The 17,804-nt window shown below is 44.5% G+C and overlaps 1 protein-coding gene across 6 annotated transcripts in view; it reads right to left on the bottom strand.

The window, feature by feature from the left end:
* TMEM164 (transmembrane protein 164) overlaps positions 1–17,804 on the bottom strand; it is a 93,470-nt gene that overhangs the window by 6,740 nt on the left and 68,926 nt on the right. For all 6 annotated transcript variants that reach the window (XM_089781847.1, XM_075940926.2, XM_075940925.2 and 3 more), the window contains 2 exons: positions 13,869–13,947; positions 19–119 (listed from right to left, as the gene is read on the bottom strand). In XM_089781847.1, coding sequence (XP_089637973.1) covers positions 19–119; positions 13,869–13,947 — 180 coding nt within the window. The remainder of the gene's footprint in view (positions 1–18; positions 120–13,868; positions 13,948–17,804) is intronic.

Raw genomic sequence — 17,804 nt, 5'->3', positions numbered from 1 at the left:
TTATGAGCAGTCACTTACCAGTCCCAGAATCTGTAAGATGCTAAAATGATAGACAAACATCAGCCCAGTGGACAACAGAGCCCACCAGAAATTGGAAAGCGGCTCCGGAGTGTAGATACCTTAAAAAAAAAAAAGTATTAATATTGAACTGAATTGCTGTGCTCAAACAACAAACTTTTTCCTCTGCATTGGTAGCTGGGCACCTGGCTTTAGTTGATAATGTTGAAACTAACTCATGAAAATGAATACTTAAGAGAGCTGTGTTTTCCACCTGAAATACACTCATCTTTTCCCTTCAGTGTTTGGGGCTAGATATATTTTAATGTTATCATTAACTCACACTAATACTGTTTATTTTCCACTAAAATGGAATTTCTCTTGGGTTTCACTCCCAGAAGCAAACTGGGAGTGTTAACTTTACTCCATAAATATACAATCTGATTTTTCAGAGGGCCTTCAATCAGGGTATTCAAGTATTACGCCCACAGGAAGCAGGTGTTACCACTTTGCCCAGTTTATTCTGCAGCCTGAATATAGCTAAATAAACAAATTACCATGTTATGACGTATAAAATCGCTGCAATAGCAATTACACTGAATGTGTGTGCCTGTTACTGAATTATCTCATGATAACCATGCAGTTAACTTGCACCATCCCCTCATTGTCCATTGTTGCCAGGCATCCAGTTTTCAACCAGAACACCTGGTTGAAAAGGGATCCTGGCAGCTCTGATCAGCGCTGTTGGTTGGGCCACTACAAGTTCAGTCAGCAGCACAGTGGAGCTATGGCAGCACACACAGCCCCGAGCCCCTCCACCTATGAGCTGTGCATGCTGGTCACTTCCAGATGTCACCTGAAGAAGGTGCCACCCAGTCAGAGCCTGTTCCCTTCATGCCCTCCTGAACCCCTCTCCCTCTGTCCCATTTCAGACCCCCCTCCCAGAGTGATGCAACACATGAGGTACCCCAACCCCGAGTCCTCTCCCCAACCCCCCTGCCCTAGCTCTGAGCTCACTCCTGCACCACAGAGCCCACACCCCAACCTCCTGCCCTACCGCACTGAAAATGAGTAAGGGTAGGGAAGAGCAAGCGACAGAGGGAGGGAATGGAGAGAGCAGGGGCAGGGCCTTGAAGAAAGGGTGGAGCAAGGGTGTTTGGTTTTGTGCGATTAGAAAGTAGGCAACCCTATCTCTGTCACGTATGCCAACTAATAAGAGGCTGCACTTTAGAGATGGGAAAGACTGCAGAAGTGTGTCCGCCACACAGAATTTATCTCCACTGGAGAAACAAGTAGCTACACGTGGAGCAGGATCACGTCTATTGAAAAGGTGCCATTTCCCTAATAGTGCATGTCTCTCATACCTCTGAAGCAGAGTCCTATGGCAGTTAAGCATGGTGTAACATGATTTAAAATCTACAGCAGTGGCAGGCCACCTGGGACACATCGAGGTTCTATGTGTAGCCCAAGAGACATTTTGTTTACTCTTGTCCATGTGCAGGGTTGCCAGATTCCACTGGTTGCCATCTGTGTAGGTTTTTTTCCTATTGGTATTACTAACGTGACACACACATAAAGCATGGACATGTAATAGACTCCTTGTGTGTTGATTGCACACAACATACACTATGAGAGCCATGCACGCTCTCTGCATCCAACCAAAACACTGTTCAATCAGCACATCCAGCACATTTTAAGTATGCAGTTAGCAAAATACCCTATCCCAGAGACTGTCTTGCAATCCACTGAGATGGAGGAGGGCCACTCATGCGGCCTACTCACTAGCCTAGGATGCCCATCACAGATTTACAGGATAGGAAAGCCTCTGGGAGTTCTCATTAAAGCATTCCAGGGCACGTGCATCTGATTTTTTTCATTCATACTCACCAGCTATACTATAGTGAGAACAGAAAGAGAATTAATGTGGTTTCCAAACTTTCCAACTTTCAACATTTTACTAAAATAAAATAAAAAATACCACAAAAAAATACAAACTGAATTTTTTTAGCTTCCTGTTTACATTTCTATTAAGTAAAAATATACATTGGCATGATATTACAGAGGCAGCACAGCATCCACACAGAGTTACCAGAGGATTATTGACCAGCATCCAGCTCAATTAGCAAGTACCAAACTAAACAACGCAGCAGAAAAAAAAAAGTCTACTGTTTCTCCCCTCACCCCAATAATTCCTTTAAAAAAAAAAGTGCCATGAACATATAGCATCTTCTCCAACGTGTTCTAATCACCTACACACTGCTTTCGTGTATGTCAATCCTCACTGCCATTTTACAATTCTTTTGTGAATTGATTTCTACCATTAATTTTATCCATTATGCAGGGGTGGGTTCAGACTCCTGTGGTAAAATACCTCTAACATCAGGTTCATCTGAAACTTACACCACCTCCTCAACATTACATTATTGACTATTTTGTCCAAGAAGCAAAATCAATTTCAATTCTGCATCTTGGCTTAATGAATTGGATGTGGCTACATGGATTCTGGGGCAGGGAAGCTGCTTTCAAAGCATTAGGCAGTTTCTAAGGTTTCTTATCCAGTGTGTGGTTGAAGGTCACAGCAGCCTAGGAAGCATCTGAACAGCAGAGTGTCAAGCTACAATCGGAATCCAAAATTAAAAAGTAAACTCTGCTTGCAAAGCTTGGTGGTGGAGTCCTCTATGGTTAAAGAGGGAGATCAACAGACCTCTAATGCCACTAAATTCACACAGAAAAGGGAGGAATCCAAGTATGAGTAGCTTAAAAGCTGAATACTGCCGCATTTAAAAATTCATGCAGGATGATTTACTAGAACAGTGATATTCATTGGAACCTAGCACTTAGCAATGTCTAGACAGTAGGTGTACAATTAAACTTGGTCAGCACACCACACTCCACTGCAGAGAGACGAGAAAGCAACTAATCTTGGTGTCAAAGCTCAATAGCGGGAGTCAGGCAACCAGAAGTCTGGGCTTGGCCCTACCATCAACTTGGCCAAGTCACAATCTTTCTATGCTTCCCCCCCCCCCCCAATCCACACAATGGACAAAAATATCATTTGCCTCAAAGCTTTTGAGAGGATTGTGTTTATGTCTCTACAGTGTTTTGGTTCCATATCTTACCGGTAGACAAGAAGTGTAGTACTTTATTGAAATCCCTGCCTTGACAATAACCTTATCTAAATAAATTGCCATTTAAAGCAAATCTGAGGAGCCTATGGAGTAACACTGCCATCACCTGGTTCAGCAGAGCTGCCCTTTGTGTAGTCATTGCACGGGGTATCCATTTCAGAAATGCTCTGTAAACCTTAGGAAAAGGTATCTTAAAATGAATAGAGATGACACTTAGATTCTAAATCCAGAAACAAAACTGTCACTATGTCCCAGAGATCTGCTTCTGTTAACCTAACATTTATAACTTCTTTGGGCATAGAGACCACAGCCATGCTTCTGCAAACCATAAAACCTGCTCTGAAGGTTTGCAATCTACACAGACAATTTGGAGGGAAAGCATAGGCATTAAGTGAAATGATTTGCCCAAGGTCACAGGAGATAACTGGCACAGGGTGATAAAACCCCTGTTTTTCTGGGTCCCAGTCCAGTGTTTTGTCCACTTGACTATGCTTCAACAGCACTTTAGGAGGGTTGTTCTACTCCATCTAACAGTTTTCTACTGCTCCATCAGTGCCTACTATTGTGCAAACCAAAGCAATGCAGTAGTGATTATTGGCCTCTAATCAACTGCAGACCAGCTCTATCCAAACAGTCATAAATTCTCCTTGCACAGCCCTAACATAGCATTTGCCCACATCTAATTAGCCAGTTTTGCTGCACTGAAAAGCATGGTTGGCAGCCACTGCCCAGGCATTGAGGAAGAAAGCAGCTGGGATTCTCCATGTGGAAACATTTTAGAAAGCTCTTGAACAAGTAATGGGATAGTAATTTTCACAGAATAGAGCTGGAAGAGACTTCAGGAGGTCATCAAGTCCAGCTCCCTGCCCAAGGCAGGACCAATCCCAACTAAATCAACCCAGACAAGGCTTTGTCAAGCCGAGACTTAAACACCTCTAGGGATGGAGATTCCACCACCTCCCTAGGTAACCCATTCCAGTGCTTCACCGCCCTCCTAGTAAAATAGTTTTTCCTAATATCCAACCTAGAACTCCCCCACTGTAACCTGAGACCACTGCTCCTTGTTCTGCCATACGTCACTACTGTGAACAGCCTCTTTGGAATCTCCCTTCAGGAAGCTGAAGCCTGCTATCAAATCCCTCTTCACTCTTCTCTTCTGCAGACTAAACAAACCCAAATCCCTCAGTCTCTCTTCATAGGTCATTCGCTCTAGCCCCCTAATCATTTTGGTCTCCCTCCACAGGGCCCTCTCCAATGCGTCCACATCCTTTCTATAGTGGGAGGCCCAGAACTGGACGTAGTATTCCAGATGTGGCCTCACCAGAGCCGAATAAAGGGGAATAATCACTTCTCTGGATCTGCTGGCAATGCTCCTCCTAATGCACCCTAATATGCCATTAGATTTCTTGGCTACAAGGACACACTGTTGACTCATATCCAGCTTCTCATCCACTGTAATCCGCAGGTCTTTTTCTGCAGAACTGCTACATAGCCATTCAGTCCCCAGCCTGTAACAATGCTTGGGATTCTTCCATCCCAAGTGCAGGACTCTGTACTTTTCCTTGTTGAACCTTATCAGATTTCTTTTGGCCCAATCCTCTAATCTGTCCAGGTCACTCTGGGCCCTATCACTGCCCTCCAGCGTATCTACCTTTTCCCCCTAGCTTTGTGTCATCAGCAAACTTCCTGAGGGTGTAATCCATCCCCTCAGCCAGGTCATTAATAAAGATGTTGAACAAAACTGGTCCAAGAACTGATCCTTGGGGCACTCTGCTAGAAACCGACCGTCAACCTGACATCAAGCCGTTGGGCCCAACGGGTAGTGATCGACAGTCTAGCCAGCTTTCTATCCATCTTACAGTCCATTTATCCAATCCATACTCCCTTAACTTGCTGTCAAGAATATTGTGGGAGACAGTATCAAAACCTTTGCTAAAGTCAAGGTATATCACATCCACTGACTTTCCCATGTCCACAGAGCCAGTTACCTCATCATAGAAGCTAATCAGATTGGTCAGGCACGACTTGCCCTTCGTGAGTCCACGTTGACTATTCCTTATCACTTCCCCCTCTTCCAAGTGCTTCAAAATGGATTCCTTGAGGAATTTTAACCTGCTATCTTGCACAGTGTGTGCACATCTCTCTCCAGATAAGTGCATCGCTGTGGAATGGTTTACTACCTACGATCCTCCTGCTACTGTACCATTCAAGAGGGTTCTTGGGACCAATGAAATCTGTTTTGTTCTGTTAACAAAGCTTGTGGAAATGAAAGAGCTGTTGATTAAGTGGCCCATACTGGGTTTGGTATAAAACTATTTGATGCTCACATGGCAAATCAGTTTCAACACAGAGTATGAGCTTTACTATCTTCCCATTTACAGAGGCCACAAATTTAAGCACTTTTAAATATTTAATTTCACAGTCGCACACTGGCACGCTGATTGAGTTCTCAGACATGCCCAAGTCCCACACAGTTGAAGGCACAAAAACAGAATCACGGAATACTAGAACTGGAGGGGACCCCGATCATCAAATCCAGTCCCCTGCCTTCAGGCAAAACCAAGCACCATCCATTCTAGATCATCCCTGATCGATGTTTGTCTAACCTGTTCTTAAATATCTCCCATGATGGAGATTGCACAAATTCACTAGGCAACTTATTCCAGTGTTTAACCACCCTGCAGTTAGGAATTTTTTCCTAATGTCCAGCCTAAACCTCCCTTGCTGCAATTTAAGCCCATTGCTTCTTGTCCTATCATAAAGAGGTTAAGGAGAATAATTTTTCCCCTTCCTCTTTGTGACAGCCTTTTAGGTACTGGAAAGCTTCTATTGTGTTCCCTCTCAATCTTCTCTTTTCCAAACTAAACAAACACAATTATTTCAGACTTCCCTCATAGGTCATGTTTTCTAGACCTTTAATCATTTTTGTTGCTCTTCTCTGGACCCCCTCCAATTTCTCCACATCTTTCTTGAAATGTGGTGCCCAGAACTGGACACAATACTCCAATTGAGGCCTAATCAGTGCACACTAGAGCGGAAGAATTACTTCTCGTGTCTTGCTCACACCACTCCTTACACAAAAGTCCTATCAAGTTTAACAGAAAGAGAAGTATCTACAGGAAGAATTTCAATTTAAAAAAAAATCACCCAACAGAATTAAATCCCATAACAGAATTCTACAGAATCATTCTAAGTCCAGTCATATGATTTTCTATTTAAACTCTATAGGTTTCTAGAGCAATTTACATTTTTAGTGAACCCTACTGGCTTCACCCATACTGTATTTGATAGGACATTTCTAGTCTTCCAACCCAGTCTAGATAGTCTCCCTGAGGGTTCCTTGCAAGTAGTCACTGATACAGGCCTGCTGAATTTAACCACTGAACCATAATATGCAGTGTCTACACAATCACTTTTCAACTCTCTCACTGATGTTCAAACAGGAACCACTCTGCTAACCCAACCCTGCACACTGAGATTGTAGAGCTCCTTCCAGTAGGTTTGGATTTGAGCGGACAGCCACCAAATCCTGGGGACAAACTTCCTCTTGCATTGCCTTGAGAAAGGAAGGATTAATAGTGGGGTCCCATCCCCTTAACCTAGCATTTGATTAGGACACATTCTCACCTGAAACTAGGGATGTGAATGGTTAATTGGTAAAACTCTCCGTCTCCAATTCGTTAACTGGTGGGCGCTGGAGCAGCTTTCCACATGCCATGGGCCTGGCTGGAGCCACCCCTGTCTGTGGTGAGGAGAGGGGTACTCCAGCTCACCCTCTCTTTAATTGGTTGCCCATTGAAATGGGATTTTACTTGCCTACCTGAAACCAAAAATTCATACTGCAGTTCAGTTCCTCTGCCATCTCTATAGTTAGGGGATTTTTGTCCCTTTTGAGCCTATGGCCACTCTTTCCCTAGATGTCAGCATCTCTAATCACAATCAATGAGGCCAGCAGAGCTGGTGAGAGAGATGCATTCTCCTGTCAGGAACTGTTTCTGACCTTTAACAGACAAAGCAGCTCTTAGAACCACCAGTGGCTGGTATTTTCAGAACTTACGGTCTCTCTCATCTATCAGTCAGGAAATTTGCCTTCTCGGGTATCTGCCCTTCCAAATTCAGCCAAGAGAGACTTTAGCATAATTTGGATCCTTTCGCTTCTGTTTACACAGAACTCATTTCTTCAGACTACTAGCCTCCTTATTTGTGGCCTGGAAGGGGATCTGAATAGGCTCCAGCAGAGGAGCTTGTGTGGCCAGCACCAGGCGGTTAAACCCTTCCATATCTCTATGTGATGTTATCAGCAGGCAGGGACAGAGTGCAAGTAGTAAATAAAGGCCTCTTCTCCTCATGCTGGGGATTCAGTAAAAGCAGAAAAAGAAATTTCTTATGTGTAAGTGGGGTTACTTTGACAAAGCATTCTACAATCCAGAGTGCCCCCAGCCCCAGACAAATAACTACCCACTCCTGTGACTGATTTATTTTCAAAGAGTTGTAGCAAAATACTTCCTGGTCTATTTCAGCTTCTAATCAAGGTTTTTCGTAACAATGTAATAAGCTATGGAAGGATGCAACTGAAGAAAGCTCCAGACTCAGGAGGGCTACACTTAGGCAGAGGGGAAAAAAGTCTTAGAATAGTGATCAGTTAAATGAGTCTGAACCAGGGGCGGGCAGTGAGTAAGCTTCACGTAGGAAGAGCTCCATGGGTGTTTGCTCACTTTCTCACAGTGCAGAGGAAATCCATATCCTCCAATGTCAGCTTCAGGAAGCTTAGGCCAAGGAGAAAAAGGCTTAAAAAGCTGGAGGTAGAAGGGCAGTTTAGTTTAAAAAGGTGCATCTCTTGCTTTACAAGCTGGCAACTCTGGCTCTGTTCTTAGCAAGCCACTTCTCTGCTTAATTGATTGGGTGAGTACACCAGTCCAGGACACAGTGTGGAGCAATGAATCAACTCCTATGAGACTCAGGTGTCAGTGTGCACGGCTGCCCAAACAAAGCCAGTGAAACCACAACAATCAACCCTGGCTACAGCTTGGGTTTTGATTTCATGCCCATGTATTTCTGAATGAGGAAAGAGCCTCAGTTTACAGACTCTCCCATCCCTCCCCAAAGCAAGGTAGTTCATCTGCCCAAAGGAACTGACATCCTCTGGAAGGAGAGGATGACAGACACCTCATTGCCCCTCTCCCCACAACCGGCTACTCAGTTTGGAAGCTGACTAAAGAGAGCTGGCTCGCAGCAGGGGCTGTGCTGACAGACCAGCAGGGGGAGGAGCTAGCTCCATGCACTGGGTTTTTGTCAGCCACCACATCCCATCCCATCATTGGCAACTGGGCCTCCCCCCCACTCACCGCTGGTGAGCAGGCAGCTGGCGAGCAGAGATCTGGCCAGCAGCAGGACTCACCAGTACTGATAGAGAAGAGAGAAGACACAAGACAATTAGCCAATTTTTAAGAAAAAGCCGGGAAACCTGCAGGGGGCCTTAAATACGTGACTGTCCCTTTAAAAATGGGACATCTGGTCACTCTAAATGTAGTTTTCAAAATACCCTGGTGCAGGTGAAAAGTTCCAAAATGGAACTAAAGTTCTAAATTTACAGTCTCACCCATACTACAGCTGCTTGGTTGGAACCGTGCAAGATTTCCCTATGGCACACCATTAATTTTCCTGTCCTGAAAGACCACTTTGACAGGCAGGTTGGGCCTCTGAGCCGTGGCCCTTGAATGAGGTTGCCAGCATGAGTCAATGCCACAATACTTCAGACAGTTTCTAATTGATGCGTCTAATTAGCAACAGGACTACAACCAACTCAGTTTATATAAGCTAAACAGCCATAGATAATGGGCTAAACTGAAAACTGGGACTATCGATTAATCACAGTTAAGTTACCACAGATGTTGCCAGACCAGAGCGGTTAACAGTACCAAAGTGAGATTTCTAAAGGTAACTATCGCACTTGACCCAAGGTTCAAGAAACTGGAGTATGTTCCAAAATCTGAGAGACAAGTTGTAAAACATGCTTTTAGAAGTCTTAAAAGAACAATACTCTAATGAGAGAACTACAGAATCCAAACCATCACAAAAGAAAATCAGTCTCATGTTGGTGACATCTGACTCAGATGCGCTATTTTGGATAGTTATCGAGCAGAACGCATCATCAGCATGGATTCATGTCCTCTGGAATGAAGGTCAATGCATGAATGAACATATGAATCTTTAATACATCTGGCATGTAAACAGCCTGCAACACCAGAAATATTTAAATAAACGGTATATTATTGTTTAATGGCATGATTAGTTTTTTTAAAATCACTTGAGAGCCCTACTGAAAACCAATTACCTCAAAGTGAAAGACTCAGTGTCCCCATTATTAAATACCTGTACTATTCTAATATGCTTATAAGTCCAACGAACTAGTATTTTGCTGCACATGTAGCGCATTTTCCCAGGTCATAATCCACAAAAGCATAATTGGATAAAAACTTTTACCCAAGGTATATATTAGGGCTACGTCTACACTGGCAGCTTCTTGAGCAAGAACAGCTGTTCTTGTGCAAAAACTTGCCGGCTGTCTACACTGCACGCGTGCTCTTGCACAAGTAAATTTACAGTGTAGCATCAGAAAACAGGGCTTCTTCCGGAAGAGTTATTCCTCTCCCCATGAGGAATAAGCCCTCTTGCGCAAGAGGGCAGTGTAGAAAGGCAACATGAATTTCTTGCGCAAGAAACCCCTATGGCTAAAATGCCCATCTGAGCTTTCTTGCACAAGAGAGTGTCCACACTGCCATAGATGCTCTTGCGCAAAAGCACATGCCACTGTAGACACGCTCTTGTGGAAGACTTTTTGCACAAGAACTCTTCCGCAAAACAGTTCTTGTGCATGAAGCTGCCAGTGTAGACATAGCCAAAGATTATAGGACTATTACTGCAATTTGATGTAGGTCAGCAATCACAGATCAAACCATGTGAGATATTGTTACCAAACAAGGCAATCTGTGGCAGTCAGAAAGTGTTTCAAGCAGATCTGCTATGAGATAAGGAGAACATTAACAGGAAATAATTTTCTAGTAACAACTCTACAGACATTAGGTCATTTTCATAGCTGATCTGTCAGTGCTGGATCTCACCAAGTTTGTAAGGAATTCATTCACATTTTCCCCAAAACAGACATAATACAGATTTGGCAAGAATCAGTCTCTAGGGACACTGCACACAAGTCCTATACAATAGGTCAATGTCCTGTGTTGACTAGGTCTTAACTGATCAGATGAACAGGGAGCTACCACAGGACACAAACTGCAAAACAAGCTGAAACCAACTGGCTTTACAGCCTCAGCCAAGGCTAATTACAAAAAGATGTCTGTTAGTAAACTGAAAATTCACTGCTCTCATGACAACAGAAGATGGCAGCAGATAGCTGCAAAGTGATAAATAGTAGCAAGCCAAAATAATGCCACCTGGATGTTAAAGGTGGAGAAGACCTGCTACACCACTTGTCTCCAACCTTTTTAACCACAAGATCACTTTTTCAATTTAAGTGCAATGTAAGTGCAATACCTTTGGGCCCCACTTCCTTCTCACCCTTCTTTGGAGGCCCTGCTCGTGCGCCACCCTTTCTCCAAGGCCTCACCCTGCTCACACCATCACCCTTCCTCCCCCATCCTCACTCACTTTCAACAGGCTGGGGTAGGGAGTTGAGGTGCAAGCTCTGGTCTTGGGCCAAGAGATTTCGAGTGTGAGAGGGGCTCTGGGCTTAGCCCAGGGTGGGAGATTGGTGTCCAGGAGGGGTGTCAGGGTGCAAGCTCTGGGAAGGAGTTTGGTCACAAGGGGTCTCACATCTGGGGCAGGAGGTTGGGTGCAGGAGGGGATTCAGGATTGGGACAAGGGTTCAGGAAGCAGGCTCTGGCTGGGCATTGTTTAACAGAAGCAGCTTCCGGGTGGTGCAGTGGAGTTAAGGCAAGCTTACTCCTGCCCAGGTCCTGCACCACTCCTCAAAGCAGCAATGGCTCCATGTGCTGCCCCTCATCTACAGGCACTGAGCCCACAGCTTCTACTGGCCACGGTTCCCCAATACTGAACAATGGGAGCTGTAAGAGCAGTGCCTGCACACAAGGACACCATGTGAAGACCTCCTGCTCTTCCTTCCTTGGGGGCTACAGGGAAATGCCAGACACTTCCAGGAACAGCAATTACTATAGCAAATACTCCAGCCAGGACAGATTAGGCATTTGAGAACTCACTACTCAAAGAATTAAATTTAAGCGTAAGAGGGAAATGAAAATTACGAAATGCACAGACCAGTCAAAAACCAAAACTAACCCACTTTACAAGCAGTAAAAGAAGTAACAACCACCTCCCACGTATGTGTTGGGTTGGAAGATGAGAGTGAAGGAAGGTGTGTGCGCTTGTGAGAATGACAGACACACAATTTGTGAAAGTGACAGACTTGCATTGCCAAGCTCCCTCCATCCCCTTCTCTCTGTGTGGAGATCAGAAACAGAAGTGTTTGTGGGGGAGAGGGGGAAAGCTTGACATCAGCATCCCCCTCTTCTCCCTCCCACACTCTGCACAGCAAGCAGGAGCCTCCGGGAGAGGGGGGGGCAACTCCAAGGCAGAGGGCAGGAGCAGCATAACAGTGGGTGAAGGGGCAAGTGAAGTGGCAGTGCTTGATAGCTTCCTGGTCAAACCAGTCTGGATCACCTGTCAGAGGCTCCAAGATCTCCCAGTAGATCCCTAACTACTGGTTAGTGACCATTGTGCTACACTGAGCCGTTCCTGTGCAGGACAGTCCCAGATGGAGGTTAAACCCACACAAAATACTCTAGAAGAGAGTACTAAAAGGGAGATTTCAAGAGACACTCTTAGGCAATGTCTCAAAGCAAAATAAATATGGAATTTTAAGGCTACAAAATCTCTAGAGAATTCCAGTTAAATCAAAACACAAGGGGAAATACTAGCAGTTTGGATATATCTCCAGAGTCTCAAGATAGGAGAACAACAGAGTTTGGTTTTGCTTCTTATGTACAATGTAGAATATATGCTAATAAAACATCTTGTTCTTCATTATCTACTGCACTATGCACTAAGAAGCCTGTAACATTCATTGAGACATTAACAAAAATGTCTGTGCTAGAGCACCCTTGCACCTGCCAAGGCCAGGCTAGAGTGGCCCCTCTTGGTGCAGGCAGGGTGCAGCTCTGGCCTTCAGGACACCCAGGCCTGCAGTGAACAGAAGCTGCCCCGCCAACAGGAGCTGCTCCTGCCTGCAGGTAACCCCGGGCCTGCCACATACAGAGGCTGCTCCAAACAACTGGAGCTGCTCCAGATGACGAGAGCAGCCCATCTGCAGCGGGCCTCACATGGAGCTGTAGCTACCCTCTATCATAGCAGGTAGGGAGCTGCTGCAGTCCTCACCAGTTAACCAGAACTGGTAAGCATCACCAATTAAGAGTGATGCTTACCAATTAACTTTTCACATCCCTCGTGGTGATCCTTCAGCAACTGCCACAAACGATGTTGGAGATTTCCTACTTCAGGTACAAGGGCTAATGCCCTCCTGACACCTTGCCCTCCTAACCTGCCTCCTCTCATCTGCTGTGGCTTGGAGAGGGAAAAAAAATAAATTTCTAGGTAACAAAATAATCAAAGCAAGCTCAGCCAGGCTAAATGCTCAGTCTCAAGCTGAGTGGCTGACAAGGATTGAAGACTGGTTTGACCACGCAACCTTGGTACAGGCATAAGACATGTAGGGTGCATGTGTGGGCTGAACAGATACTTCTACTGAAAAAAATCTCTGATCAAAGGCATGTGTGCACCAGAAGAAGAGCACCCATAGGGATGCTATTCAAAGAAGAACTGAAGTACCTTGTTAGGAGGCAGCAATGAAGGAGCTATCCCTGATTCACCAATACCTGGTCTAGATGTCCTGGGTTATGTGGAGTAGGGATGCAGGAGAAAGGGCTGAGGAGCCAAAGGCAGGCTTTAGCCAGGAGGAACTTACCTGGGCAGCTCCCGGCCAATAGGCCAGCAGGTTCCTCAGCCAGGCTTCTGACTGCCCAACCCCCATGTACACTCAGAGCAACCGACTGCAGAAGCCATCTGTGCTTCTCTGAATGCTGCAAGCCCAGGAGGGGGCCGAGAGGGAAGGCTACTTTGTATGCTACCTATCCTGCAAACTGGCAACTCGACTGGCCAAAAACAGAGACTGTGCTGAGGGTGAGGGCAGCATGAGAAGCCTCTCCTTCCCTTCCCTCTTCCCCAGGGTCGCAGTGCTCACAGAAGCATATGGCCCCTGCAGCCAGCTTCTCTGAGGGTACATCTACAAAGCAGTGTTATTTTGGAATAACTTATATTAGTCTGAAATAATATAGTGCACGTCTACACTACAAGCCTTTATTTCGAAATAACGTCGAGCTGGAGGACTTCTTACTCCAACTCCTATAATCCTCATTTTACGAGGATTTCAAGCGTGTTCTTCCTTCAGCTTCCTGCTACGTAGACAGTGCCAAAAGAAAAGTTAAGCTATTTTAACTTAAGCTACGCAATTGACATAGCTGAAGTTGCGTAGCTTAAGTCGATTATAGCCCTACCAAGGACTCTAAGGCACCAACGCAAAAAATAATAAAAATACCAATATGCTAATGGCAGGTGAAGTAAAGAAGAACAGGAGACATAACTAATTCTGTTTCATTAACTCCAACCGAACAGATATCAATAGAGTAATATGGCACAGATTGATTCCATGCCTACCTCCTTTCCGCAGCAGATAGATGGGCACAACATAGAGCATCACGTGCTGGATGTAATAAATTTCCACTTCAAAGGGAAGCTGAGGAAAGAAGAAAAAACATTAATAAGCATTTTTCATGATTAACAAAGCAAAGTGAGCAAAGTATACTGCTAGCTATCCATACACAGCACAGGGATCACTTATCTTCTGGCTCCACCAAAATGCAGACATTTGCAAGGAAGAAGGTAAAAGCAGTTATACTAAGAGTAATACCACCACCTATCAGGTTATGTCAGGAAGAGAAGAATACCTTTTCCTAGTGAAGTCAAAAAGAAAGTTAGAAAGACTCAAAGAGAAGGAAGAATAACTCACTACAAGCGAGGACAAAGCATACACAATATACAACTAAATTGCAAATCTGTTCAAAATAAATGAAGGAAAGGCCCACTTTATAGACAACATATTTTAGTATACATAGAAAAAATAAAGCTGTATCCTCCTACTTTAATTGGTACTGAAGGCACATACCCTTGGTCACCGGCACTGGACTGATGTGAAATGGGAGACTCCGGGCGCGGAGACACTCCTGAAACCCGGTGCCATTGGTCCTCCCCAATGTGTCCCCCAACTGGGAGCTCAGTACCAAATGAGACTCCACCAGTTCCCTGAACAGCTGCGGAGCAGGCATCTGCGACCAATGTGGTTTGCTGAGACAACTGAACCCCTACAGTGGGGTCTCTACCCAGAGCCACTGAGAGAGTACCCCTGCTGACAGAAGCGACTAAGACCGATCTGGAACCTCCATCTTGTGTCTGGTGGTACTGAGGGGGAAATCTCGCTCCCCTGGGGTACAGAGCCCCCAGAAGGGTTCGAGGCCGGAGGTCAAATCAAATCAGTGAGGCAGGAGAGAAACCTAGAAGGGAAAACTTTATTATGCATGCATGCAGTCTGACAGCTACTAGTGAACAATAGCAGTCAGCCCTGAGTTACAGGTTTTTGGATCCTTTATACAGAATGCTTAGACAGTTCAGTTTTTGATATGTTAAAGAAAAACAATCAACGTCTCAGCAGAAGTACTCTGAGACTTCTGTTCACACCAGGAGTGCTAGAAGTAAGTTTTACAAAACGAAGGCACATGAGAATGTGGAGTGAGTAGTCTTACAAGGCAAATTGTGACAAAGATAAGAGTATACATGATAATTTGTGACAGACTAGGAGTATCCATGAATTTGAGATAGGCATTTGTAAGGGTCTTTGATTACAGTTTAGATGATTCCACTCTGATACAGGGAGAGGGGTCTGGAAAACTTTTAACCCTTACAGCAGTTTTCTTTTAGAGAGTTTTGATTTCCTCCAGTGTCCCCCCTTAGACACAATTGGAGTTATTTGATTTTCCCCAGAGTACGCCCAAAGAATCCAGAATGGCAACTGAGGAAGGCCATTGTGAAGTCAACTCTTGCCTCCTCTCTAGAAGCACCTGTGCCAAACAGTGCCTCCCCCTTGGACTGGTGGCCCTCCATTTTCAACTCTGATGAGGATGTGGAATGCAGAGACCACAGAAGAGTAGTACCATGACATGCCAGTAGCCTCTGCACAGGTATAAGGTCACCGGGAGGACTCTGACTTGTACAGGAACCCTCCCGGGACTGGTGCCAAAGGGAACAATCCCCATTGATTCCTCCTGGGCAGCTCTGGTCACTCTGCCTTGTACAGGAGCCCTCACTGGAGCAGTGGAGAGGTGCCAACTGGGAGAACTCTGCTGGTACAGGAGTCCTCGCCAGACTATTGCTGAGATGGTCCTGCCCATGCCCTACCCCCAGCAGGGAAAAAACACAAGTCCCTGCAGCAAACTTAACTTGTAAGAACTATCTACAAAAATCAACAGGGGAAAGCATGCTTGCCTGAGGCAAGGAACGTTGGCTCCAACAAACCATCACTGGTGGTAAGAAGGAACTGAGGGAGGGGGTAGTTGGCAGGGTGCTATATACCTAGCCATACTGGCGCCACTCTAGGGCTATGTCTACACTGTAGGTATCTGTCAGCAGAGAGTATGCTAATGAAGCGCTCATTAGCATTTGTGGTGCTGTCATTTGTATACTCTCTGCCGATGCTTTTTGCACAAAAAGCATCATTAGAGAATATGCAAATGACAGCATGACAAATGCTAAGGAGTGCTTCATTAGCATACTCTGCCAACAAAAACCTGCAATGTCGACGTAGCCTAGGTGTCTCCATGTCAAATTTTGGCATCCAGCTAGGGAAAATCTTCCCGGCAACTATGCACGCAGCATGCACATAGCTAAACTGGAATGCACATGATTCTCAAAGTAGAATCAACACATGCATGCATGTCAAAAAAAAATTAACCAAAATTGGGGAAAAAAGAGAGTCAGAAATGGGCAACAAAAGCGATTAGGGGTATGAAACAGCTTTCGTATGAGGAGATATTAATAAAAATGAGGCTTTTCAGCTTGGAAAAGGGAAGGCCAAGGGGGGATATGACTGAGATCTATAAAATCATGACTGGTGTAGAAAAAGTAAATAGGGAAGTGCTATTTACTCCTCATAACAAAAGGAACTAGGGAATCACCAAATGAAAATAGGCATCAGGTTTAAAACAAAAGAAAGTATATCTTCACTTTGTCAGAAGAGGTTGTAAAGGGCAAGACTAACAGGATTCAGAAAAGAACTAGATCAACTCCTGAAGGATAGGTCCGAAATCTATTTGCCAGGATGGACAGGAATGGTGTCTCTAGCCTCTGGTTTGCCAGATGCTGAGATTGAGTGACATGGGATGGATCACTTGATGATTACCTGTTCTGTTCATTCCCTCTGGGGCACTTGGCACTGGACACTGTCAGAAGACAGGACACTGGACTAAGTGGACATTTGGTCTGACATAGTTTGGCCATTCTTGTGTTTTTATAACCTGATGATAATCTAGATCCAAACACTGCTGTTGTGGGCCATCTGTATTAGTAATTCAAATTACTGATAGAAAAGGAAAACCTTCCTTGAAGTACAGCTTGCCGTGATACGATGTTGTGCTTGTAGTCATGTCATGATGCTGAACTGGCGACAACATAAAAACAACCAGTGCCAATGTATTAAATGGAATTATGAAGTCACTGTTGAGAAATAAGTGAAGAAAGAGGTGGACTGAGAATGAAACTGTTTAGTAGTAACTGAGACACAGGATAGGAGTCTACTGGCAAAATGTTATTTGCACAACATCTTTTAAAGATAGTCCAATATAAGAATTTTGTTAAATAGGTAACGTGGATTCTACTAGCCCTGATGCACAATGGTTGACTACATTCAGGACTTGCCAGTATCCCAAGTGCAAACTCCAAGATGTGCATCTACCTGTTGGAGAAGTGAGTTATAAACATTCCATGCAAATTTTTTTAAAACGGAATGTTCAAATATTCTGTAATAAAAATATTAAACAACAGAGCTATATTCTGTAAAGGCAGCACTGAAAGAACCTTTGGAAATTTTGTGCATCTTAACCCTTTCTTCTCTCTTGTGGGTTATTTCCTGGAAAAGACACTAGAGTCATAAGGGAGCAAATAAGAGATAAATCAAATTGAAAGGCGCTTAAAATAGCTCTTGCAAATGGAAAAGGATTTGTAGGTCTGCTACTTGGACAGCCTGATAATCAGACAGTAACAGTTTCAGATATAAATATGTAACATTTGCTCCTGCCAAAGAGCCTTCTCCATCCATTGTAGTTTCATAAGGGCTTTTGCACTAGTTGAGTCAATGTGAGGGTCAGTTACACAAACTCCACACTCAGGACACACTTGAGAACAGAGGAGAGTTGTTTAGTTGCAACAGAGTTGACAGTTTTTACCGTGTAAAACAAAACAACATTTTCATGCCATGAAAGATTGTTTGTTCTGTGGCCTGGCTAATTGTGCAAGAGCATTTCCTCATGTGGAGTACACAACACT

Source organism: Pelodiscus sinensis, chromosome 13, assembly GCF_052426305.1.
Source record: "Pelodiscus sinensis isolate ZL-2025 chromosome 13, ASM5242630v1, whole genome shotgun sequence".
In the NCBI taxonomy this organism is placed as follows: domain Eukaryota; kingdom Metazoa; phylum Chordata; order Testudines; family Trionychidae; genus Pelodiscus; species Pelodiscus sinensis.
The sequence above is the reverse complement of the archived record's forward strand: the minus strand, read 5'-3'. Positions and strand labels throughout refer to the sequence as shown.